Source organism: Caloenas nicobarica, chromosome 13 (assembly GCF_036013445.1).
Source record: "Caloenas nicobarica isolate bCalNic1 chromosome 13, bCalNic1.hap1, whole genome shotgun sequence".
Lineage (NCBI taxonomy): Eukaryota > Metazoa > Chordata > Aves > Columbiformes > Columbidae > Caloenas > Caloenas nicobarica.
In genome coordinates, this window is record NC_088257.1 from 17,853,193 (window position 1) to 17,878,770 (window position 25,578).

The window sequence follows — 25,578 nt, forward strand, 5'->3', positions numbered from 1 at the left end:
CCAGGCTGCCCAGGGAGGTTGTGGAGTCTCCTTCTCTGCAGACATTCCAACCCGCCTGGACACCTTCCTGTGTAACCTCATCTGGGTGTTCCTGCTCCGGTGGGGGGATTGCACTGGGTGAGCTTCTGAGGTCCCTTCCAGTCCCTGACATTCTGTGTGATTCTGTGTCTGTGTGTATGCACAGAATTACCAGGAGAACAGAGGAGCAGACACTTGGGAGCACCTCTCCACCCAGATGCTGATCAGGAGGTGGGTCAGCATAAGGAACCACACAAAGCCACAAGGTGCAGCAAAGTTTGTCTTGAAGCTCTGGTGACACCGAGTTATCCACCTGCGCAACACAACTCACAGCAGGACTGCGGAACCTGCTGGGGCTGCCCCAAGCACGGAGCGACAGACGGGCACAACTCACTGCAGAAAGGCACAATTACCAAACTCCACACTGAACTGACAATGCACAGACCTCGCAAAGAGACACTGACAGTGTCACCACATTGACTCACAAAGCTCTAGATGAAGATTCAGAAAAAAAAAAAAAAAAAAAAATATATATATATATATCACACTCTCAAGCTGTATGTGAGTTATAATAAAATTTGCTAAACACTGTCTCAAGAGCAGACACAAGGTAGGGGTGATGGTTTTAAATAAAGGAGGGAGATTCAGGCCGGACACGAGGAAGAAATTGTTGCCCTGAGGGTGGTGAGAGCCTGGCCCAGGTTGGCCAGAGCGGTGGTGGATGAACCATCCCTGGAGACATCCCAGGCCAGGCTGGACGGGGCTCTGAGCAACCTGAGCTGGTGCAGATGTCCCTGCTCATGGCAGGGGGGGCACTGGGGGAGCTGGGAAGGTCCCTTCCCACCCAAACTGTGATTCTATGAAATCAAGTCTCCCATGAAGCACAGCTCCTGCGGTGCCTCAGGTGAGCAGGGAGAGGGTTTAGACACAAAACACCAGTTTTGTTTCAGGGAAAGGAGGTCACAACCCTCTGCAATGGTACCTCCAGGTTCACCTTTGCTCCATCAGCCCAGGAAATCAGTGCTCCCCACATCTACAACACTATTATTGGCACTTTTCCCCATCTTGCTGCCAGCTGTGGTGGCCCATGGCCGCCTTGTTCCTTGCCCCAGCCCGACCAGCCCAGCAGCTCCAGCAGCGCAAGGGGAGCAGGACACGGGCAGGATCACCTCTTTCAGTTGGACACGGGGGCTGCACACGCAGGTAAGGGGGAAATGCGAGGTACGGTGTTCATGGCGTCAGAACACTCACCATCTGCTATCAGAGGAAGTCCGAGAGCACACCTGGAGAAGAGCTGACGCTCCCTGGCAGCCAGCACTGACAACGGGCAAAGCCCTGAGCACAAACCTTGAATCCTGGGATCACTTTTGGGCCCCTCATCATAAGAAAGACATTGAGGTACTAGAGAGAGCACAGAGGAGGTGATGAAGCTGGTGCGGGGCTGGAGCACAAGTGTGATGGGAGCAGCTGCGGGAGCTGGGGGTTCAGCTGGAGAACAGGAGCTGAGGGGAGACCTTCTGATCTCTGACCTGCCTGAAAGGAGCTTGGAGCCAGGGGGGGTCGGGCTCTGCTCCCCAGGAACAAGCGCCAGGACCAGAGGAAACGGCCTCAAGTTGCACCAGGGGAGGTTGAGGTTGGATCTGGGGAACAATTTCTTCCCCAAAGGGCTGTGGGGCATTGGAACAGGCTGCCCAGGGCAGTGCTGGAGTCACCATCCCTGGAGGGGTTTAAAAGGTGTTTAGATGAGGTTCTCAGGGACATGGTTTAGTGCTGGAGTTAGGTTATGGTTGGACTCAATGATCCTGAGGGTCCCTTCCAACTGAAATGATCCTACAAACTCCAAAGACCATTCCCGCAGCTTCGCACCTTCCCTCAGCCCATGGGCTGGTCCAGGTTTAACCCTTTGGTCTCTGTAACACACAGTCCTGGTTCCAAAACTTTGCTTTCTAGGGTAGGTGTTCCCCAACAACAACTCTGACATGATGTTTTATGTGATCTTGTAACAACAGCCTGAGCATACACAGGTCCACAGCTCCCCTTGCTCTGTTGGGCCCTCTTACCAGTACCAATTTACAAACGATATCACTTAATTTATTAAAAAAAAAAAAAAAAGGCAAACAACCTCCCCCCTGTACCCCCTCTCCCCACCCAAAAAAAACAATGCACACAAAAAAACCCCACCACAAACACGACCCCAAAACTAGGTTGTCTGCTTAATACCAGCTCTAAGCGGTGAGTTCCCTGTTCCTGGCTGAGCCCCGCCAGGCAGCCCAGCTTCCCCCAGACCCATCACCGGCACCACTAAACCACTGCAGACTGACAGGACCCAATACAGAGAAACAGCGAGATGTTCCACAAACCCCGAGACAGAGAGGAGACGTTCACAGGTCTGCTCAAGGCAGCCGGAGGTTCCAGAGCCCACAGCTTCCCCGAGAGCGGGATCTGAGCATCGCAGCTGCCCGTCCTGCTCCCACCTTCCCACACGGGCCTTGCATTGTGGTCACTGTTGGAGAAAGAACAGGGTCCGGCTGAGCTTCCAGTGCCAATAAACGTGATTTCTCTCGGGGAAGGTAGTGCAGAGCCTGAGAACACACACCAGCGCCTGCAGCGCCCAAACGAACGCACGCTCCCAGCTTATTCAGAATGCCGAGTTGCTTCTACGCCCAGCGACTTGGTCTTCCAGCCCTGTCCTCTGCAATTCCACCCCAAATCTGCTCTGCAGCCCTGGTGACCCAGCTACTGTCTACAAGAAGCTCCAGACCAGCAAGAACTTCCATCAGTGGGAGCTGAATGACTTTTCCCCATAGCTGGGGGCAAGGAAGAAAGCACACCCAAGCAACTCGCTGATAAACTCACTGATAAATCTGTCACCAAGCAACTCAGCAAGAGATTTATCCATAAAGAGTATTCATTATGGACACGTTTGTTCCAGAAAGGATGAGAACTGTAAATACATCTGATCCCAACTCACCCTGAGATGCTTTGCCCGAACTATATGACAATAAAAACTGTTCTCATGCAGGGAAGGAAGGGGATGCTCAGAGGCAGAAACACAACAACAAAACCTGTGGATGCCAAATGGGAGGCAGAGTCACCCCCAAGCCAGGAGCTGTGGGAACCCCCAGTCAAGATGTCTCTGGCTCCCCCCAACAGCACACGTGCCTTGTGCCCTCACACCAGAGCTGATCCCAGCTTTACAGAGTTGATCCCAGCTTTACAGAGCTGACGGCAAGTGAATCACAGACATGGGGATCAGCAGCAGCTCGGTCTGACAACCCAGCTTCCAACAAGAGGGCAGCACTGGGCTTGCTGAAAACATCCACGTTTCTACAGCAAGAAATTGGCAGGAAAGTGCCAAGGTTACTCAGCATTGCTCACAAAGTATTGTCTGTGTGCAGGGAGCAAGCCAGGCTTGGCAGCGAGTTAAAAAAAACAAGACCAAGGCACCTGGAGATGGCTGGGGACAGTGCAGAACTGGATCATTGGGGAAAAGGGGGAGCAGCCACAAGAGGAAAGAAAATAAGCCAAAAAAGTTAGAAATTAAAAAAAACGCACACACAACAGGTAAGAGTCACAGGTAAAGCAAAAACAAAACAACAAAAAAGCGGTCAAGTCACATTAAGTTTAAGGGAATGATTTAATGATCAAATTGCAACACTTCCAAGAGCACAGCGGAGTTAGCGCAGACCCAGCCACACACACTCCAGCGCCCGGGGGCAGCGGCTGCAGGAACCCTCAAAACCCTCCACTGCAGTCACTGGGGCAGGGGTTGGTCTCCACACACCCACAAGAGCCGCACAGGTCTGCTCCCGCTTTAAACCTTCCATCAGGTGCCCTCAACACACTCATCCCTGTGCATTCCCTGTAGGAAACAGCTTCTGCCAAACCCCCAAACAACTCCAATTTCCAACTCTGATCATGGACTCGTTCTAATCTATACAAAGGAGTCAAGGAATGGAAGGACACAGTAATTGGGGGGATGAAACTCTTTTCTGGCTATCTGTAGGAGATGGAGGTAGGTTTCCCTAATGCTGAAGGAGAGCAAAATTGCTCCCAAGTTACTTAAGGAGCATGGTTTCCTCCCACCCAAATATACTGGGGTTTTTGTTTTTGCAGGAGGTGCTTCCGAGCTGTGCCCGGGCAGCGGGGACAGGGCCTGAGACACAGGCTCCTCCACCCAGGCACGTTCAGAGATGGTTTATCTTGTCCTGGTTCTTCAGAGCAAGGTGACAGTGACTGTTCACTGCTCTGAGCAGTTTTCCTCTGCCAGCAAGAGCTGCTCAGGGCACAAGGGAAAACAGTTAACTGGGCAAAGCCCTTCCCGCTGTCCTTCCGATCTTGTACCGCACAGAGCTGGGAACAGGACCGTTTTGCTGCTGTCAACAGGACCAAGACTGTCAGAAATCGCAGCCATGCATTTCTGCCAGCAGCTGCTGCTACAAAATGCGAGGAAAGCCATGGCCTCGGTGGCAAGGGACAGGATACAGTTCGCTTTACTGGGACACAAGATTACACCCAGCTTAGTCCACTGTCTTTTCTACATCATTCCATGGGTGCAGACTGAAAGTCTGTAGGTGCTTCAGTATGCAGCCTACTTGAAAGTGTTGGTATAGCAAGGTAATAATGGATTTTTTTAAAATGTATTTATCACTGTTGCATTGCTAAAAAGCTCTCAGAACCGCAGCAGCACGTGCTACTGAAGGACAAGCTGGATATTCCAAGCACGGCAGTCAGGCCTCCAGCACTGCCCGGTGCCGGCTCCACGGGGCCCTCAGCCGCCTGGCACCTCCTGCACCGACCAGACAAAACCAGTAAGTTGTACGCACATCCACAGAAGTGCCAGCGCCAAGAAAGCCACGCAGAGCGCAGCAGTTCACTTAAAATACTAAATCAAGTAAAAAAACAAGTTGGACAGGGACTGAAAAAGTTTGACATAATGCGCTCAGAGTTCCTAGAAATGCAACGAGCTGAGCCCTGGTTTCTTGTGCTGTTTTATATCAGAACATGCACAATACACAAAACAGCAAGTTTCTAGTCCCCCAAAAGGCTAAGCTGGATCAGGTTTTAAGTTAAAACCTAGAAAAAATAAAAAGGCTCCTTTATCTAGTTCACTGTACAACACTCAACGCCACCCAGTGAACCCATGCGGCACAGCACATCCTCCCTAAGGGCAGAATCACAGAGTTGTTTTGGTTGGAAACCACCCGTAAGAGCAGAGTCCAACCATTAACCTGGCACTGCCAAGTCCAGTCTCGCTTTTACTGCTCCAGAACCTCTGCCACAGCACCGGGACAGCCTGAGCTGCTCAAACACACCAGCACGAGCAGGAAACAACCGGCCCCACGTGAGCAGACGTGCTGATGTTGTTTCAACACGCAGGACTCCGCCGTTCCAACTCGTACACGGGCCACATCACTTCCCAGGCACCTCGTGGATGCAGCTGCTGCCCCATCAGAAAAGGAAACCATCATCCTCAACTTCCACACTCCTGACTGCTCCCTGCTCGCTCTCCTGTGCAGCCTCTGATCTCTTCCAGTAAGCACCAATGCCAAAAACCAGCCAAACAATAACAATAAAAATGGAGGTGGCTCGCTTGTTAATGCAGTTCAGGGTAAACCCACAAGGTGTGCAGTCACTCCAGCCCCCGCATGGGGCTGCAGGTGTCCCCGTGGTCACAGGGCTGGCAGGAGCCCCAGCCACACACCAGATCCATCCAGGACCAGGAGAGGTGAACGCCAGCCCAGGACACACTCGCAGCCCCAGCTCACATGCCCGCTTTGACAACACGAATTTTTCTCCAGGGCTGCACCAGCAACAGGCCACCGACAGCCTTCTGAGCCGGTAAAGACACCACCTTGTGCCACGACACACCAGTGCCAAGAGTTCCAGATGAGCCAACAGCCAGTTCATGTTCCTGCACACCAGATTTGTCCCTCTCATCCCTACGTTGTCACTAAACCAGGAACCACAGCCATGTGCTCAGCTTCTTTTTCAGTGAAGCAGCCGTGTCACGTCACCTGAGCAGCCGTCTCCACACATCCTGCTGTCACCTACCGCTGGCTGCGAGGACTCCTAGAAACACCGCAGACATTCACATCCAGCTGTGCAGACACGAGGACATCGAGAGATGAGACAAGGGGAACAGGTTTAGACCAAAAGCAGTGGACATTTATTCCTCATTTGTGCAAGAGTGTAAAGATGCATTTGAGAGCAGACGGGACAGACCCTGTGGCTGGAGAGCCGGAGGCCACGGCCACTCCCTCATAGGCGATGGCTTCGTTTACAATTCTACTAAGGAGATAAACTTGCAGACTCACCTATTTCACACCAACGATGCTGGCAAATACACTTGTATACAAAGAAAAGGTTCAAACTACATTTTTTCACTAGATTCAAGTGAAGACTTTGTTCAAAAAAGACACATACAAGTACAATTTAAAACTGTATGAACATTTGCAAATGTTTAGTGCAAAGTAATTATGTAAAAGCTACATTTTATGAAAGTTTGTGCTGATGTGTTTGGTAGGTTTTTTTTTCTTTTTTACCCTTTTACATCCATTATTTTAGTTACATATGGTTTCACTTACCTACAGTACATACGCATTGTGTTAGGTCCCATGCAAGTGGGAATAATACCATTAGGCTTTGTAAAATGTCACTCAGATTCTCATTTAGTAAACTGCTTATTTGGTTTAACAGTCGAGTTCCTGGCACACTACACATCCTGATTCCATGTACGTGCTTAGGCTGATGTCTCAGTCAGGTGTACAGCCTTGTGTGATGCAAACCAAACTGCTTCACGACTTCCAAATCAACCCTTTGCAAATGCAAGAGTTTTAGAGAAATCCACCGGTAGTTTTAGCCTGTAACAAACTTCTCTTAAAATTAAAAGCCTATTCACACAAAGTTATATGTAATGACTGTAGTAATCAGTTTATTACACAGATTAATCATTCTTGAACGTACAAGCTCCAGGGGAGCAGTTGGGTCTTTAAATATACACAAGTTTTCTGTCAAATGGATTTTTACCCTTACATCCAGAAAGACCTAAGCAGTTAAAAAACTTAAGAAAAATAAGAGCTATTAGCTATGTATTAACTGAGAAACCACATACAAACCAAAAAAAGTATGAAGGAGGGGACAGAGTTGAAACAAATCAACATCACTTGATGCACTAATAGCTCCAATCCATTTAAATGTTGACCGGTTAAACTTAGACCTTAAACACAGGATGTGGGTACAGTTTCTCTCATTGGTCATAACATTTACCTAAGGTGTAGGTCCTTCAGAATAAAATGAATACAGAAACAGCTTCAAGTTCTTCACCTTGCTTTTCATAACTGTTATGAGTTTAAAAGGATTCCACTTAAAAGTCTTCACGGATCAGCAACACTGTCCCTGGGAATACGAAATCCACCATAACTCGCCCATTCACATTTTATTACCCAATTTAAATCAACAAGGAATGCTTTTAGGCTCACAAAGTTATGACTGAAGAACCAGCTTTTCACACACACACTTCTCTGCTAGGAGTCAATGTTGGTACGGGGAAATACAGTATTTCTATTTTGTTGTTCCAAGTATGTACAACACGCAGCACTGCTGTATCAGGTAAACATGTGCACAGGGGAAGATGAGGCGTGGGCTCATAGAAAGCAGTCAAATGGAAATCAAAAGGACTTTCTCTTTCAGAGTTCCCCTATCTTTATTTGTAGAGGTTATCCAATAATTTCTTTAATTACATCGCATACTTCTGAGTCCATTCCCGAGCTATTCTGTTGTACCTGTATGTATAAAAAGAGGATTTACTCAACATAACATCCAAACAGCATTGCCGCTCCAGCACTATAGTCTACACTGGAACCTACATTTTTCTCCAGTAGTATCATGAATTTGTAAAATTTAAGAGCAAACTGAAATATTAGGCAAACAGGGGAAACACTAAAGGCCACAGTACTTCATGGAAAAGAAATAACTAGTCATATTTACAACAGGAATGTGAGATCTTTGTGATTCAAGCCACAGAGCAGAGCTAGTGCAGGTCTGTGGGGAAGGATATTCCGGCAGCTTTTACGTGCAGCCCCGACTGCTGCATCCTCAGGGAAACTATTATTGTCCGTTTGAATTTTGGCATTCTGGAAAAAAAATAGATATTTCCCTCCCACCTCATTCGTCCTCCCTTAAAGTTAAGCCTGGTCCCTGGTATCTGCTGGGCTGCCAAACCTCAGCTGCCTTGGTTCAAGCTACATATTGCATTCGGCTATTTCAATGACTATGAGGACACAGCAATTTGTCCACCAGAATTTTTTTTTTTTCTGAAGACACAATATGCTCCTATTCCCCAGACACTTGTAGCTTTTTGAGCCCAAATACCCTTTATAGCCAGAGCCACTGCTAAAGGAAGCTCAGTAAAACAAAGCAGTCATTGTGATACCAGTAATGATAAAATTCACCTTCTGTTGTCAGAGATAAGCTTGTTCTTGTTCTACAGAATTTGTAGAAAAAACATAAAACACTTATAGCAAGGAGTTTTCTAGTTATGTACTTGGACTGGGCTTCTGTGTGAGAATTCTCTCTCTAGACAATGTTCTTTAGCTTAAAGAATCTGACAATCCACTTGTGAAGGCGAGAGCATTTGTTACTTCACTGTTCTGAGACTACTCAAGAAGCAAGTCCAGCTACATTTAAGCAAAAAATTTCCCTATTTTTGGAAAAATAGGAGAGGTCTGCATACATTAAGTGCAGTCGCTGCTAGCTGCATTTCAAAACACGTACTGATTCTCTGGCAGCTCATTAAAAACAGGATGCATGAACTTCTCTAGCACTGCTCCTCAAGTATGCAGCAGAGTAAGCAAGTTTGTGGATCATTTTCCCTCCCTCCCTATTTTGTTCTCATCAGATGACCATGGAGCTTCAGAAATTAACACTACTGATCAGACCTGGAAAGGAACAGTGAGGTTGTAAAGTGTTTACAATGGTCACTAAGCTGTTGCTTTCAAAGAAAGCAATTTAAATCTCTTCACTGGGACCAGAGCTCTCTCCTTTTTCACTGTTAACTTCATGCAAACTCCCACCCCACCTCTGCACCACTTGTACTTTCCTTGTGTTGTCAAATGAAGATGGAACAGGGTATTTTTATGACTCCATCACCAATAGCACAGAAACTCTCTCCCACTAGAGTAACTTGTTCTCCCTCTGCTGGTTATGTAGAATTACAGCAGGCTCCCAAAGCTGGTCACATCCAATTTAAGAGCTCCATATGAAACAGATTTGCACTGTTCATTTCACATTTTCATTAGATCAAGAAAACTGGTAGTTAACAGCTACAACACTGAGAGATTCCTGTGTGGAATGAAAATGCAGTAACAAACCCACACAAGTAGGAGGCCTCTACACCCTTCACTTCTACTGGCATTTGTACCTTTTTCCTATAGCAATGCAGTGCTGGTAAAATAGCTGCATTCCAGATCCCAGGGAAAACAAACAAACAAAAAAAATCTCTAAAAAGACCACAGTTAAAGTGAAAAAGGCAAATCAAAGTTGACACACTTTCCCAAGAAGCAGGTCCTTTCAGTTCCCCTTTCCTATTAAAGTGTGGACTTTGCTGTCAAGAATGTTCCACTGTTTTTGGCTTCCATACTCACTTTTCTCTATCTGTTTTGTAGATCCGTGCAATCTCAGGCACTAAAGGATCATCTGGATTGGGATCACACAACAGAGAACAGATGGACAAAAGTACTGAGGAGAGAAAAATAAAGAGATACTGAATTAGAGTTTAAGTGCAGCTGAAAACACCTGTACAAGTCAGTCCACCCACTGTGTTCCCCTCCAGCATCATTTTTTAAAAATCCCACACACTTCGGCCAAGTGGTTTTGAACAAAACTGTTTACCATTTAACTACACAACTTTGCATGACCACAAGTTTTTAAATGTCACCACAAGGTGTAACCTCCTGGATAGATGTATCTCACTACAGCTTCAGTCAGAAGTCTGCGATCTGAAACCGCACCTGAAAGTCTTCTCAGAAATCAGCCTTGCTTTTGCACTTGAAATTCAGGATTTCCCTAAATCAGGTAACCTCATTGTTAATGACTTGCAGAAGAACTACACAGAAGTCAAACAGCAGCCAGACCCAACTGAGACGAAGGCAGCATGAGCTGCTCGCATCTACTTAAGAACTGTTTTAAAAAAAATGCTAGTCTTGCAGAGAATTAAGAGGCTTTATCGAATTATTTTCTGAGCATAAGGTAGGTTGAGACAGATTAATTGTAGAATAGTATTCAAAATGAATCAAGAAAGCCCTGAACTTTAAGGTTTCACTATAAATATGTACCATATATATTCCAGATGCCACATCCTGCTCATATGCTGCTGCTCAGGGAGGCATCAACCTTCATCCCTATAAGGAGCCAGATCCTGCCCACAAAGCTACAAATAGCACGTGCACATCCCTGTGTCCACACCAAAGTGGAAGGAGATGGGAAGGCAGCAAGTTATAAGCAAAGCGCATTGGGACAACACGACATGAGGCATGTCAGGGACATCTTGCCCCCGCAGAGAAATGCCAAACATTCCTTCGCATCCCTTTCTTGCAGCTTGTTTTACTCCAACAGCGTCACTCCGTATGTCCCTTCAGCAATCACAGCAACAGCGGAGTTGTCACAATGCATCCCCCAAGTTGGAGGTGACAGCAGTTCCAAGTTTGGAGGCTCTAAACACAAATCTGTTCAAACTTCCATTGGTTGCTACTGTGCTGTGGAGCAGGAGGCAGAGCTGCCGTGCTAGAGATGCCAGAAGAGGTGAAAGAACAGCGTGGCGTGCCTGCACTGCGCTGGCGGGGCTGGGCTTTGGGTTGGTTGGTTTGGTGGCATTTCGTTTTGGTTTTAGTTTTTTAAAGACAGTCTAAAAGAGAGATCACAAGACAAAGAACAGCTAGATACAGCCAGAGAGAAAGGGGAGAATAGGTCCAATATTCATAGAATCATTTAAGTTGGAAAAGAACTTTAAGATCATTGAGTTTAACTGTAAACCTCACACTGCCAAGGCCACCACTACCCCATGTCCTGAGAACCTCATCTCCGTCTGTCCAACCCCTCCAGGGATGGTGACTCCACCACTGCCCTGGGCAGCCTGTTCCAATGCCCCACAGCCCTTTGGGGAAGAAATTGTTCCCCAGATCCAACCTCAACCTCCCCTGGTGCAACTTGAGGCCGTTTCCTCTGGTCCTGGTGCTTGTTCCTGGGGAGCAGAGCCCGACCCTCCCGGCTCCAAGCTCCTTTCAGGCAGTTCAGAGATCAGAAGGTCTCCCCTCAGCTCCTGTTCTCCAGGCTGAACCCCCAGGTCCCTCAGCCGCTCCCATCACACTTGTGCTCCAGCCCCTTCCCCAGCTCTGTCCCCTTCTCTCAACTCACTCCAACCCCTCAAGGGCTTTCTTGGCATGAGGGGCCCAAAACTGATCCCAGGATTCAAGGTTTGGCCTCCCCAGCGCCCAGCACAGGGGAGAGTCCCTGCCCTGGGCCTGCTGGCCACATTTCTGATACAGGCCAGGATGTTGGTGGCCACCTTGGCCAATATTCATGTAAACTGGGAAAAGTTTTCCAAGTGGGACAAAAGTGAAAGCTTCACCACGTCTTAACAAATGGATTATCAATTTCAAGTTAAAAGCTTCTAGAAGTTTAGTAACAAGGAGTTCCTGATTTAAGCAAACATATTTCTTGTTCTAGATTAAGAACAACTTCTTCCTTTTCCCTAATTTTCTGCTGTAGACTTACAAAAAAGTTAAGAGCTTAATTATCCTCCACCATCAGCCCACACTCAGACCATTTATTCAACCACCCCTCAGAATACAGCTTCAGAGTGTGAAGATTTTAATCTTGTGCTGGACACACCTAGAAGCCACTAGTCCCAAACTGCTGTCCCTTGGCAAGGGACACGGCACCTTTAGCACCTTCCAACAGCTCCAGCACTGGTTTTTCTCCTCATGTCCGCTGAGTAAGGCTCACACGAGTGTTCAGTAATGGGAATTTCTCTGCCACCTTACACCCAGCTGCTGCCGGTCAGTTTAACTTCAAACACAGTCGTTGCTCCAGCTATTTTCGTGGAGCTCAGTTCTTGGTATTTATCAGACTCCACCGCTCTGGTCACTGCATTTCTTCAGCTGGCAAGATGAGTAAAACAGCAAACATCTGTCCCCTCCCTTTAACAGAGGCTACAGGAAATCCAATCAAAGTATTTTGGTCAGCTATTATAACTACTCCCCTTGAGTTTTATCTTACCACAGTCCTTTAATACCAAGGACTCTTTTTGAGGATTGCTCACTCCTCATCAGCAGAACCCAGCTGCAAGTCTGTCCGGTTCTCTCTGCCTTCCCCGGCCACTGAAATGCCCCATTCCCCACAGCCGTGGGGCTGGGCGGCAGCTCCTCCTCGCACATCTCCCATCACCCTCGCAAAACCCCACCAGAGTGGTCCAGCTGCTGCTCAGTGTGGGCACCATGATAACCATGTCCTCCTGAGCAGGAGCAGCCCCACGTTGCCCACAAATCAGTTTAATCTGGCAAGGCACAACAGCACCTTTGCTGAAAGCAGAGGGAGAGAGAGCCCCTGTCCCAGCCCAGGAGTTTTAGTTCTTGCTTTACAGGCTATCGACACAAGTGTCATTGCTTCTCACTGCCCATTAAGAAAAAAAAAACAAAACACACACAACACACAAACAAAAAAAACCCCAAAAAACAACACCACAAACAAAAAAACAAACACTCCCATGCCACTAAAACCATCTGTGATTTGTTAGAACTCAATGAGTAACTAAATGCTTCCCATGGTGAATTCTGGCAATCTAGTCACTTCCAAAAACACGTCTAGCTTTCATTCCTCAGCAGTTCACTTGTTTTATAAGTAGTATTATTCCAAAACCCTTGAATAAAAATGGGCACAATTATTTGGCTTCAAGCTGCAACGCCACATTCAGCTGTTTTGTTTTACTTTTGTGAGCCTTCATTAATCAAAACTATTCTCCATTATGCTTGCTCTTGCTGGTAGCTTCACATCTTTCCCTTTCTATCTGTATAGCCTCAGCAAGAAACATTTTTAACTGAGTTACCTAAACTGTTTTAACAGCCTGCTGAACCCAGCTATTTGTTCAAAATAAATTCATGAAATTTCTCTCTTGGGGTTTTCCACCAGAACACTGTGCATATGCACATTTTAGACCAAACATAAGCAGCCTCCAGACCACTACAAAAAAACCTTTGGAAAAAGGTACCCTCTTTTAAAGTTTAAGGAGCCAAGTGCAAGAGGAAAGAGAAGTTATCCTTAATAGTCGTGTACAGGAGTTCTTTGATGCAGAATAACTAATTAAACCAACACTGTGGAACAGAGAGAAACACCAGACCGCCTTCTTCCACAATCAAGTATTATTGCAATGAATTTCACAGCAAAGCCTTAACACTTACTAATCAAATGACTACAACACTAGTAGAAGACAACTAAGAAGTTGACAAAACTCAAGTTTTGTAACCACAGAACCAGGCTGAATAACTACCCAGGACAGGTGAGTGACATCGTTCCACAGACCGTCCTGCTCAGTCTGCACGACCATTGGCAAAGCTGCTCTCAAGGTGTTGGGTAGACGGGATCCTTTCGAGTCTTGGAAAGAGATGCAGTACGAGTACGCACGCTTCAGAAGTTTGGATTTTTGGCAGTAATAGCAAAATAGAGAAATTTTGCTTCCCATCAATTCAAGGGGTTCAAGTATAGCTAAATCTCATCTCTTCATTCTTAACTGTCAATGCAGTCCAGGCTGTAACAAAACATTAAGTAACTTAAAACACTGTCAAGTTTAAGGCTCTCCTTCATTCAAGAAACTGGTTTTTCTTCAGCTTTATTTCACTAACCAAGCAGCCTACTGAACTCCAGTCCTTCTGCTGTGATCCCAGCTGTCCGCTGCAGACAACAAAACCAACTCGCCCTTCAGTGGGCTGCGGACTGGCCTGGACCAAGTACTTCCAGCAACCAAAGGAACTGGGAGAATCAAACTCATCAAGCAGAAAGACTTAAAGTGGCCCTAAAAAAGTAATGGGCTTCGCTTCCCTAGAGAGCAGCGATACAAATGGACTCTCATCAAGCAGAATGATCACTTAACATCAAGAATGCTCTGGCAATGTGCTCTTTGATGCAAAATGAGGTCTACTAGCGTAACACAGCACAACTCTGATCCAAGACTTCCCTTGACAGAGTACATAACACTCCAAAATTCAAGGACAATCTGTCTCAAGGCAGCTCCTCTGTGCAAAGAATCATGCCATTTATAGCTTGTCAACAAGTTCAGCTAATTCATTGCCACAAAATCCACCTCATCCTCTCAGCAGCTCCTGTGCTCTTACACTCTTAAGAGTAACCGGCTGCTTCTGATGAGTAATTTCATCCTCCTGGTTCTGCCACACCTCAGATGAGAAATGTGGGGAGACACATTCAATATGTAAACTCCATGGCTGAGCTGCTTCTGCTATGAAGCAGCTCGGTCATTAGTCAGGACAATTAATGAAGTCAGATCCCTCCAGCACTAGCCAAATGAGCAATACAGAAAACCATTTAAACTTCCATCTGTCTACTGGAGCATCAACTGGCCCAGATAAACCTGAGAGGCACAGCAAGCTCCTGGAGCTCAGGAGCTGAACAGACCATTTTAAAAGGCACAAGCTCTCAGCTCCAGGCAGAGGGAAGAAGCTTCACAGCCAGCAGACAAACATCTCCCATGGAGTGTCAACAGGAGGAGGAAGTCGAAGGTGCCCAGTAATTTATCCACAGCAATTAGCTCCTGTTGATGTCAGGGATGAGTCTGTAACCAAGTCATGCAGGTAAGACACACGCACATCCAGAGCACGTAGCTGCAGCTGGAAGTGGCCTTGAAGAGCCAGCAGCAGCTGAACACGAGCCACAGTGTTTAACTCACCTTTACACACGTTGCTCAAATCAATTTGGCTAAGTTGAGTTCTACAGAAGCTCAACAGTCCAGGTCACCACTGAAAAAACTCTATTTAAGCTTTGTTAGGGCACGACTAAGACCCAAAAGCTAAATGTTCTGGTTTCTTTAGATATCAGAACTAGAAAGGTATCAGTTCTGCCCTGTCACCCTGTATTGAGACAAAGATCCCAGGTAATCAAGAAGTGGAGGTGCTTGTCATGGTTCAACCCAAGCCAGCAACACAACCACAATAGCCACTCACTCACTCCCTCCCCAACTGCCTCAAATAGGGGAGAGAATCAAAATGGAAGGGAGAGAATTGGATTGAGATAAGCACAGTTTAATAAAATAACAAAATGCTAGTACACTACTAGTAAACATATATTAAAAAAAAAAAGAAATAGAATGGAAAACAAAAGATACTCAATGTAATTCCTCACAAACTCTATCCACACCAAGCAGCCCGTCCCAGGAAGCACCATCCCAAACTGGACTCCCCCAGCTCCAACAAAAAGAGTGAAGAAGCAAGAGAGACTGGAAGATCCTGACTCTGCTTAAGTATGAAGCCTGATGCTAATGGGCTGGAACGCTCTCATTGATCAGTCTGGACATCAGGCAAGCTCTGCCACATCCATCCCCCCTTCCTCACTGCCTCACACCTGTGGGCAGAGCTCAGAACACCCTTGGTTCTCAGACCAGAGCAATTAAAAACATTAACTGTCCCAGGATGTTCTCTTGTCTCCAAACTAAGTCCAAATAATGACGGTGCTAGCTATGAAAAAGAAAGGTTTCTAACTGCATGAAGGAAACTAACTCGTTTTCAGTCAAACCAGCACAGTGCTTTTCATACAGAAGCCCAAGACATGACCTGTTAGGCACAGACTTCTAGAAAATTGCCAAAAGCAACTGATTATCTCCACTTTCTCAATGAAGAAGTCAAATTCAAAATTAAAGCATACAATTTGCTTGCAAAGCCTGAACGAGTCTAATATCCATCACTTCCAGCTGTCCACTTAATACAGGCTATTAGCCACTATAGATACTATTATTTAAGTCCAGCTGGAATTGCACAAACTTGGTCCAGTAAAGCACTCATCTGTGGGACATTTCAGGATGAGAAGCTACTGAGGAGCAAGAGAATCTCCAGTTGAATCACAGCAGGGAGATAAAAAGCAAGCACCAACTCTTCCAAGATAATGAGCTACCCAGGGGAAAAAAAAAAAAAACAAACAAACCCAAACAACAACAAAAAAACCCCAAACAAACAAAACAAAAAAATCTCAACTGGTGTTTTCAGATTCAACAGCTGTCTGGTGCAATGACTGCTCTCTGAAGAAGAGATCCAATCTAGAATTTGTCTGGGACCAAAGTGTTTTCTTGGGCACCAAGCAGCTTAGGTCAAACAAAATCACAAGCCTTAGCTCTCTCCTTGAAGACCTCTGCTATCTTAACTACCTTAAAGACAAAGAGCACACCATTGGATGTGTAGAGCAAGGAGAAGAGGTAAAACGCCTTTTAAAAGAGAAGTTATTGCTGTAGACTCAACTCCTGCATGGGGAAAAAGGTCTCAGACAAGGCCAAGCCAGTCTTTGCCCACCAAAGGAAAGTCCAGCTCCAAGGAAGTATGAACACCACAGCAGCAGCAGTTTTATCACAGTACCAAGAAGGTAAGGAGACAGTTACTTCGTTTGGCAGATTGTGAGGACGGCAGGATGACACTCACTCAGCTGCCTGTCCTACCTGAAGTGGCACAGCGCTCTCAAGATGACCATGCCATGGAAAACCTTGTGCACTGACTCTGAGCAGTCGGATAAAACAGGGAAGTATCAGTTCTCACCCACCACACCAGTACTGCGAGGTCACAGGAACGGAAGCAGCTGATCCTGCTGTCTCTGCCCCGGGTCAATATTATGCCAGTAAGTTCTTTGATGGAAAGTATCTTGTCACCTTCCGGAGGACCAGGCCACAGAATGCTGGGCTTTTTGGATTCAGCTCATCCAGCCAAGTTTCCGAATATGAAAGTAACAAACTTTGTCAGCTCAAGTTTCATTCAGCCTGGTACTCCAGGGATTATGAAACATCTCTGCTGGCGTAAACCTGAGCTTTGGCCACATAACGTTTCTGAGGAATTCTTAATTCCATTTCAGAGGCTTGATCCAGCTGTCTTACTTCTCACACCAGCGAAGCCTCCTCCACACCAAGGTCCATTACTAATTAGATCTCCGTTCCTCAAAAATAGGAAGAAAACTGACACCTCGAAGGAGCATTCACCTACACAATCACTACTTTTGAGCTTCAGGCCCCAGGCCCTTTACATGTGAGGCACACAGTTGTCACAAAGTTTATCAGTGCTGACAAACATTAAGCTTGTAACATTAAAACACAACCAAAACCAGGCTGTGTTGTACTGCCCAAGACATTCAAAGCGGTAACTTCCACATGACTGGCTTCTAACTGTGAATGGGAAGGATGCATCCAAGTAAATTACAGCAACTCTGGACTCTGCTCAATTAAATCCTATTTCTTAACCACAGTCCCATTTCAAACTCTTCCAGCAATCTCGCCCAGTCTCCCAGTAAGGGTACCTCTACATCTGAGCAGTTTAACCTTCTTGCTTCAAAGCAACTTGAATTCCTGTTAAATCAGTTCAACCATTCCTGGTGATGAGAAGTTTTGCGCAGTGTATAAGAGACTAGTTGAGGTTGGAAGGGATCTCTCAAGACCATCTTGGTCCAATTCCCCTGCTCAAGCAGGGCCACCTACAGCAGGTTGCCCATGACTGTGTCCAGGTGGCTTTTGAATATCCCTAAAGTGCGAGGACTCCGCAACCTCCCAAGGCAACCTGTGCCAGTGTTTCCTGACATTCAGAGGGACCCTCCTGGAATTCAGTTTGCACCTACAGCCTCTTGCCCTGCCACTGGACACCACCAAGAACAGACTGGCTCTGTCATCTCCTTTCATGTATTTATATACATTGCTAAGATCCCCTGAGCCTCCTCCAGCGACGCAAGTACCTACATTAGAGCTGCAAGACAGTGGTAATGCAAGAATGAAAGTTTCCCCCAAAACCACAACGCAGTACATACGAAGACACTGATCCTCGCCATACGACGAAGTCAGGGCCCCCACCAGCCACGTAGGTAAGCACCACAACCGGCAAATTAAAAGCCAAGAGGATGATCAGAAACCAACTTCCTGATTTGGAAAACTGCACTGGGAGGATCAGGCTCATTTAGGGTGCTGGGTACTTGGGATTTCCTACCCAGGAAGTCTTAGTAACACAATTCTTCAACACCTGTAAGAGCAGCACCACAGAAAATTCACACTGCACTGGTAGGAAGAGCTTGAAGAGTGCGAGCTGAACTCTGGAAGTGAACGAGACAAAAGTTATTAGCTGCTGTTCACCAGGCAGAGTATTCTAACATACTTAATATAAGCTACATGGCTCATCAGTTATAAAACAGAGTCAGGAGAACTGGGAGGGTGACAGAGCAAGTCAGCCTGGCCTTCACTGAACGAGTACTTCAGTTTAGTACTAACTCTTGCACATCCACTTGCTAAATCCAAGACAAAGTACGATTTTCCAAAAAACAGCTGAGAGCAGTTATAATCACATTAAAACACTTTATTCTCCTGTTTAAGGCAACAGGGATTCTTATTTATGTAGACTTTGAGATAACATTAATTTAAGCCTACACATTCTGCTTAAGGTTTGGAGTTTAAATTAACCACCAAGGTGTGTTTAAGACTATTTTGAGATGATTTATCCTACAATATGTATTCTTTAAGAAACACTTACCTCAGAATTGCTAATACAAGCAAGTTACCTATTCTATTGAGACACTCAGTGATGTTCTCTCGGTTCTTCAGAACCCATTTTAGCAAGTCTACGAGGGACAAACACTTTGAAAGACTGAACAAAAACCTAAGATGCAAGTCACCTCTGCCGGCATAGCCAAGATCACTTTATCAAGTTGCTCACCAAGGGACAGAAATGTCCTTATTTATTTAGCAGTCTGCAATAAACCTGGTCCAACAGCCCCACACTCCAGCCCTCACGATCTTGCCCAAACAGGGCAGGGTGGGCTCCCATGCCAGATACAGCATTAAGGGTTGGACTCCATGATCTTAAAAGGTCTTTCCCAACCAAAACGATTCTGTGACACTTCAAGTGCCCTCTGGAGCAGCCAAACATCCTCCAGAGCACAAGGAGCCAAGGCCTTTACCACTTCACTGGGATGATAAACTTGCACTGACATGATTTTTCAGTCTTTCCACCAAAAAAGTAGCACTAGAGATGAAAATGAAGTCACTGCATAGCCCTTCACCTTTCCCCTTGCAGGTTAGTGTGAAAAACACATTCATTAATTACAACGTAACATCTGGTCCACGTGAGTTGTAAGCTCTTCCCTAGAATTGTTTCTGGTGTTCCCCAATTTCTCTATTAGTAAAGTACAGGTTTTTTATAGCTGTGTTCTAGTTATCTGCTTACAGATTTTAAGGTCTAAAAGCTTGTTCCCAATTGCATCACGAGGGAGGCACAATTTAGGAAATACATCTACACTACAAATACTAAATTGCTGCTTTGGAACGGATGTAAGCTTCACGCTGAATAACTTCAGTCTTGTTATTCATTTTTAATTACATAACCCAACAGCTTTTCCTACTAGGAACACAGTTATTCTTTGATAAGGCTAATCAGAGAGTTACTAGAGAGCTGAAATAGCCCCAAAGTCCACAAAGACACAGCTCTAAACTAACTGAAAACAAGATTTCCACCCTAAATGATTGAAGTTGCCTTTGTGGAATTTATTTATACTGGGTCAAGGCAGCAATGCTGCTTTTAAGTATCAGTTCTTGCCCCTAAGTTGAGCTCTGCCCTCTGAGAAGACACCCCTGTTATCTCTGAGGAAGTATTCTGAATTTCTGTGAAGTCACTCGTAAGAATTTCTTTGGCTGCCATTAACTCCTTCATGAAATGAGCACCTCTTAGATTCTTGCTCCTTTTTCCAGCCGGCCTAATTCCAGGATGTTCAAGCATGCCATCTACCACCCACTGCCTATATGGTCACATTAGGCTTTAAAACAAATAAAGATACCACGTCACATTCCATATTCTCCAACTACAGTATTCTAACCAGTTATCCGGCAATTTAACCAAAACATGACAGACATCAGTACTTGGTACTAACTTGGTGCTGTTACAGTAGCTAGTACTTGGCTGAAAGCATTTCTAAGGAAAGCTGCATCAACCTCATAATCACATTCCCTTTCCTGACCTCATTTCCTCAGTGTCTTCAACCCACAGGGGAGACTTTCAGCCTTGTGCTCTCACTGATTCACTTTGGTCAAGAGACAAGATATTGTTTTGTCTTTCCACATGTTTACACAAATGCAGAAGCCTTTAGCTGGACAGAGAAGGCTGGAACTTTTATGAGTTCAGTGAAAGGGAGACAGTTATGGTGTGCAAGGGAGGGCACCAGGAGTCATCACTCTGAACAACAAGAAAAAAAAAAAAGTCTGGGAACATCCCATGTAGCTGAAGGCAAAAACTACAGCCGACACAGCAGCATCATGGGGCTGGGACACAATGTGAAGGATGCTTTAAGTATGTGATATCTGCAGTGTTTAACTACAAAGACAGCGTGAACCTACAAAAATTGAGTTGTCAGGACATGGTCCATGCACAGAAGAGAGCAAAAGTGTTCTCAATTGCCATGGCTGGATCTACAAACCACAGGCCCACATTTTCAGTAGACAGAAAAATCTATACAATTCAGTCCTGGGTCGTCTTTCAAGGTGTTTAAAACTTCCTATTTGCATCAAATAATAGGAATACTACTCTATCAGGGAAAGGATATATCCCAGTGCCCCACAAGCAAACACCTGCCACAGGGACAAGGATGTTTTTAACTAGAAAAAAAAAATAGTTAAGTTTTAAAAAGTTTGGGTAGCCCATGTCATTGAAAGTTTTGTTAAAAAATGACCAACAAGTAGTTCTGATGCTCCCTTGAAACAGGGACTTTAAGATAACAAAGAGTGAAAGCATGCTCAGTGTTTTTCAAGGCCACAGCTGTTCCCCGATGTGTTTTACTGAGTGTGCATTCTGAACACTGTAGTCTTCCACCAGCACACGCCAAGTTTAATTTTGGTGGGTTTTTTATTAGACTCTGAAGTGAGGTGGCAAAACTACGTACTTGGTGTAGTGAGACTTAACTGATGTACTGGCAAGGGTGACCAGTCCCCCACGGTCACAGGGAAACGGGACGTCCGGAGCTCGCTGCGCTCACCAGCTGCCAGCTGGATGTCCCAGGGTTGGAGCAGCGACGCAGCGGTTCTTACATCCTAAATCCCAATCCGTAATTCATTTCAGCAGAGTAAAATTAAATGAGCATTGGAGGTACCTTTTGAAATAGTTAGTGCTGGGGACCACTGTGATCGTAGAATATCAAGACAAATGCTGCCGTTACTGTTAATATTTGGATGATAGATTCTTGTTGTAAATGCAACCTGCAGAAGAAGGAAAATTTCAGTGTAGGCTCACAAATGTACATTACGCCACATGGTAATGAAGAGATTTATGGTACAAGCCACTCACCTTAGGTGGTTTGAAGGGATAATCTGTTGGGAAGTGAATTGTCAAGAAAAATACTCCACCTTGATAGGGACTGTCATTCTGTTAATGAAAAAGAATCATTGCAGCTGGAGGAGTTACTACAAGAAGACTAGTCATAAAAAGCTATGAACATCAATTCTCTCATACTTACTGGTCCCATTATTGTAGCTTGCCAATGGAACACTGAAAAAGAGAAAGATTTACTTCAGTTTGGAGAAGCTCAAGTAATGAACTACTTACTTCCAGACAAAGCAGCACAGGAAAGCCTATTTTAAAACAGCCTTCTGAAAGGCTGCAGGGAAGCAAGCCACAAACTGAAACCAAGTACCAACACTCCACACTGACTTGGTCCACACTTTGGGATTGCTGTGGTACCACACGTGTTGCGCCCTGCAAAAAAATCCCAGTACCGTAAACGAACAGATCGCTACAGTCACCATTTCAGACCCAACAAATCAGTGAGTTGTTGTTTCCAATGAACTGCCTGAATCAAAGCCCAGTTTCCAACGCCAGGCCTCACAGAGAAACCTGCTGAGGTACAGTACAAACTCACACCTTTCTTAGGCGGGATCTCTGCTACACAGATCCTTGGCTAAATGGAGAGTAAGCCTAAGCTTGGTATATATACTATGTGTAAAGAGGTAACCTACACCAGTGGGATCTTGACGGAATGTTTAAGCTTAGTCTCCACAAAGATGCCAAGATTTCCTTAAAGCAGCAGAAAGCAATACGAGTCTTAAGAGGATGCAGGAATGACAGCCTACTCAATACTCGGGACCAGGGTGTGCTAGGGCACACTTCAAGCTAAACGAACAAAAATTAAGTCTCACCCATATGCATCTGTCCAAGAGAACATCTTAATCTAGCAATACAGATTTGTGAAGCATGTCTTTATGCTGCAGAACACAAGGAAAACAATCAAAGCTGTTCATCTGCATGAGGCACGTTAGGAAGTTGTCGGGGCTCCTGTGTTTGCAGAATCCCAGAATGTCAGGGGTTGGAAGGGACCTCGGAAGCTCATCCAGTGCAATCCCCCCGCTGGTGCAGGAACACCCAGATGAGGTTACACAGGAAGGTGTCCAGGCGGGTTGGAATGTCTGCAGAGAAGGAGACTCCACAGCCTCCCTGGGCAGCCTGGGCCAGGCTCTGGCACCCTGACTGGGAAGAAGTTTCTTCTCATGTTCAAGTGGAACCTCCTGTGTTTCAGTTTGTACCCATTGCCCCCTGTCCTATCACTGGTTGTCACCCAGAAGAGCCTGGCTCCATCCTCCTGACACTCCCCCTTTCCATATTGATCACCATGAATGAGGTCACCCCTCAGTCTCCTCTTCTCCAAGCTCAAGAGCCCCAGCGCCCTCAGCCTTTCCTCACACAGGAGATGCTCCACTCCATCTTCGTGGCTGTGCTGGACCCTCTCCAGCAGTTAAGTTCTCCAAAGGCTCTGAGCCAGCTTGTGCAGAGAGCACCACCTTCACAAGTTATTTGTGAAATAGTACCGGGGAAGTTTCCCTCTGCATGGATGTCAGCTACATCGCATCTTCAGAGCTGGGCAGCTGTACACAAGTCCCCCGTTGTTACAGGGCAAGTGTTTAAGACACAGGAGCTGACACCACCCACAGCTGTGTGTTAATACTGAACTTGCAACTGGTGTCTACAGCTCTCAAGCCTGCCTGTGCCAAAAGACGCTCCAGCCCAGAGTGGCAGTACCTGTTCTAATCTAGCATGAGCAGTTTTTAATTACACGTGGTACAGGCATTACAACTGTGAATGATCTCATACAAGGAAGGGAAAAAAAAAATGCGGAGTGGGAACAGTCCAGCCAAGACAAGAGCAGAACGTTTGGTTGGAGCAACAGGTTTGTTACAAAGGGTTTACAACAGCTGGTAACACCCGCTGGGCTTTTTGAGAAACTCTATAGTCTGTGTAGAGTCAGCAAATCAAAGCAGTGACTCACGAGTTCATCTGTAGTGTTCACCCATTTTAAAAGGTTCTGACAGCTCCACAGGAAGCCCTTGTCACTTGTGGCAGGACAGTGAGGAATCCAGACCAGGAGGACAGAGGGGCAGCAGAAACACCTGTGGCTCATCACAGCAAAAAACACCAAGAATTTCACACACATCGGTAGATGCTGGCGAGATTCACCGTGACTGCACCGGAGCACACAACAGCACTGGACCTTAACCTGCACACCAAAACCAAACTGATGTAACTGTCTTAAACCCAACAAGAAACCAGAAAGAAAAACACTTTCACAGTGAATCTTAACATTTTACAAGCTTTGGGGTTAGTTCCTGCCCCCTCAAACCCAGACTCAAGGAAAGTGCTTGTTTAACCCAAGCTTTAGATTCTCACAACATCCAGGAGTTGTTTGGTGAACTACAAGATGGATTTGTCATGCAGAGCTTATTTCAATTGGTTCTTGACTTTGAAATCAGCCATTCAAAAAGCTACTTACAAATTAAGGGGGTTGCTGACTTTCAGGTGCATGTTTGGAAGGGAACTGAGCCACTGCAGAGGACTAAGTGTACCAGTGTAATCCAGTGCCAAGGATATTTCCAAAACAAAGGCCAGAGATGGGTGGAAGAGGTGCTAAAATTACATCACCAAGGGAAAGAAAATCCAGTCCCAGCAGGTTACAAAGCAGAAACAGCTCTTCACTCTCCAAAGTTTATGAACTACAGGGACAAGAAGCTTAGAACCGGGGACAGTTTGCATGGGCTGGACTAGCCCCAAAATGCCGCTCTGCAAGCACAGCATGTCCTGAACCCTGAGAAAGTCATTGTGACGAGGCAGCCCCAGAGCACAGGGAGCTCTGAGGAGGCACCTTCCCATTGCTGCCACTGCTGTTCACTTACATATACCCCAAGCGTCGCTCTCAATAGTGAAAGTCTTTCATTAGAGGTCTTTCCAAAAGGTGACACAGGAGAGGAATTGAATATTACTTGAAAGCTTTCTGCGTTCAGTTGTAACTTTTCAATATAAGCATTCACCAACTTACATCACCACCTCCTCCACCAGACGATCTCCATCACCTTTGATAGTCTTTGGAAGTGACAAAGTAGTTTATCATGGCACAAATCATACTTGCCAATTTAAGGACAGAAAAGCCTCAGAGTGGCTCTATTATCTTAGTTAATTTCTCTTCCATGAAACTACAGGTGTCTTTAAAATACTATTTTGAAAGCAGAAATAAGATGGGGAGTACCTAGAAACAGCTGGACACTACTGCTAAAACCCCTCAAAACCAAACACACCTTTCACTTGTTTGAAAGCATTGCTGGACAGCAACATCTCCACTACCTGCAGTATTCCTGTTCTCAGGTTTCAAGTGCTTTTTAAAATCTAGTCCTAGATTGATAAGAATGTATAAGTTTCTATACACTTCAGCACTTCTGAAGAGTTCAGAGATGACTCAGGACATCTTGGCAGTAATTTTTTTCCATTTTAGAAAGGATACTTAAGCTTAGAGTTCTTAGCACACAGCCGGAGGATTTCCCTACTTCAGTATCCCCCACTCTCAAGTTGGGACGCTTCACTGAACAGCACACTTGCCAGAGATCGTGCTGCACAGCGAGTTCAGTGCACACTGTTCAAGGGGCATCCCAGTTCTTACGTGTTTTCTGTAGCCTTTCCTACACAGCACAGCTGCTACAAGAAAGCGGAAACACATTTCCTCATCTCTGGCATTTTATGCATTAAATGCATTGGCACTTAATGCATAAAACAAGTATCTTAATCTACCTCAGCATCCATGGTAAAGCTATAAGGCAAAAGGTGAACTTGCGAGTGTTCATGTCTCACTGCAAACATCCTACTGACCTTGCTCACTTAAGCTAGAACCCAAGAGTTTCATGCTACTGTAAAAAAGTAGTTCACCAGAAAGCATAAAATCCCAGCTAATATGGAGAAGACTGCACAGCTTGCAAAACCACCGCAGTTTAAAGGCCTCTCACAGAAAAGCACCATAAAGTATTGGGCA

General features: G+C 45.7%; 1 protein-coding gene across 2 annotated transcripts in view; it reads right to left on the reverse strand.

Moving 5' to 3' along the window:
- Nucleotides 1–6,925: 6,925 nt before the first annotated feature.
- Nucleotides 6,926–25,578, reverse strand: part of UBE2D2 (ubiquitin conjugating enzyme E2 D2) — a 28,835-nt gene continuing 10,182 nt past the window's right edge. For both annotated transcript variants that reach the window (XM_065644207.1, XM_065644208.1), the window contains exons 3-7: nucleotides 21,751–21,782; nucleotides 21,582–21,659; nucleotides 21,388–21,493; nucleotides 9,663–9,756; nucleotides 6,926–7,802 (exon numbers count right to left, since the gene is read on the reverse strand). In XM_065644207.1, coding sequence (XP_065500279.1) covers nucleotides 7,757–7,802; nucleotides 9,663–9,756; nucleotides 21,388–21,493; nucleotides 21,582–21,659; nucleotides 21,751–21,782 — 356 coding nt within the window. In that variant the 3' untranslated portion in view covers nucleotides 6,926–7,756. The remainder of the gene's footprint in view (nucleotides 7,803–9,662; nucleotides 9,757–21,387; nucleotides 21,494–21,581; nucleotides 21,660–21,750; nucleotides 21,783–25,578) is intronic.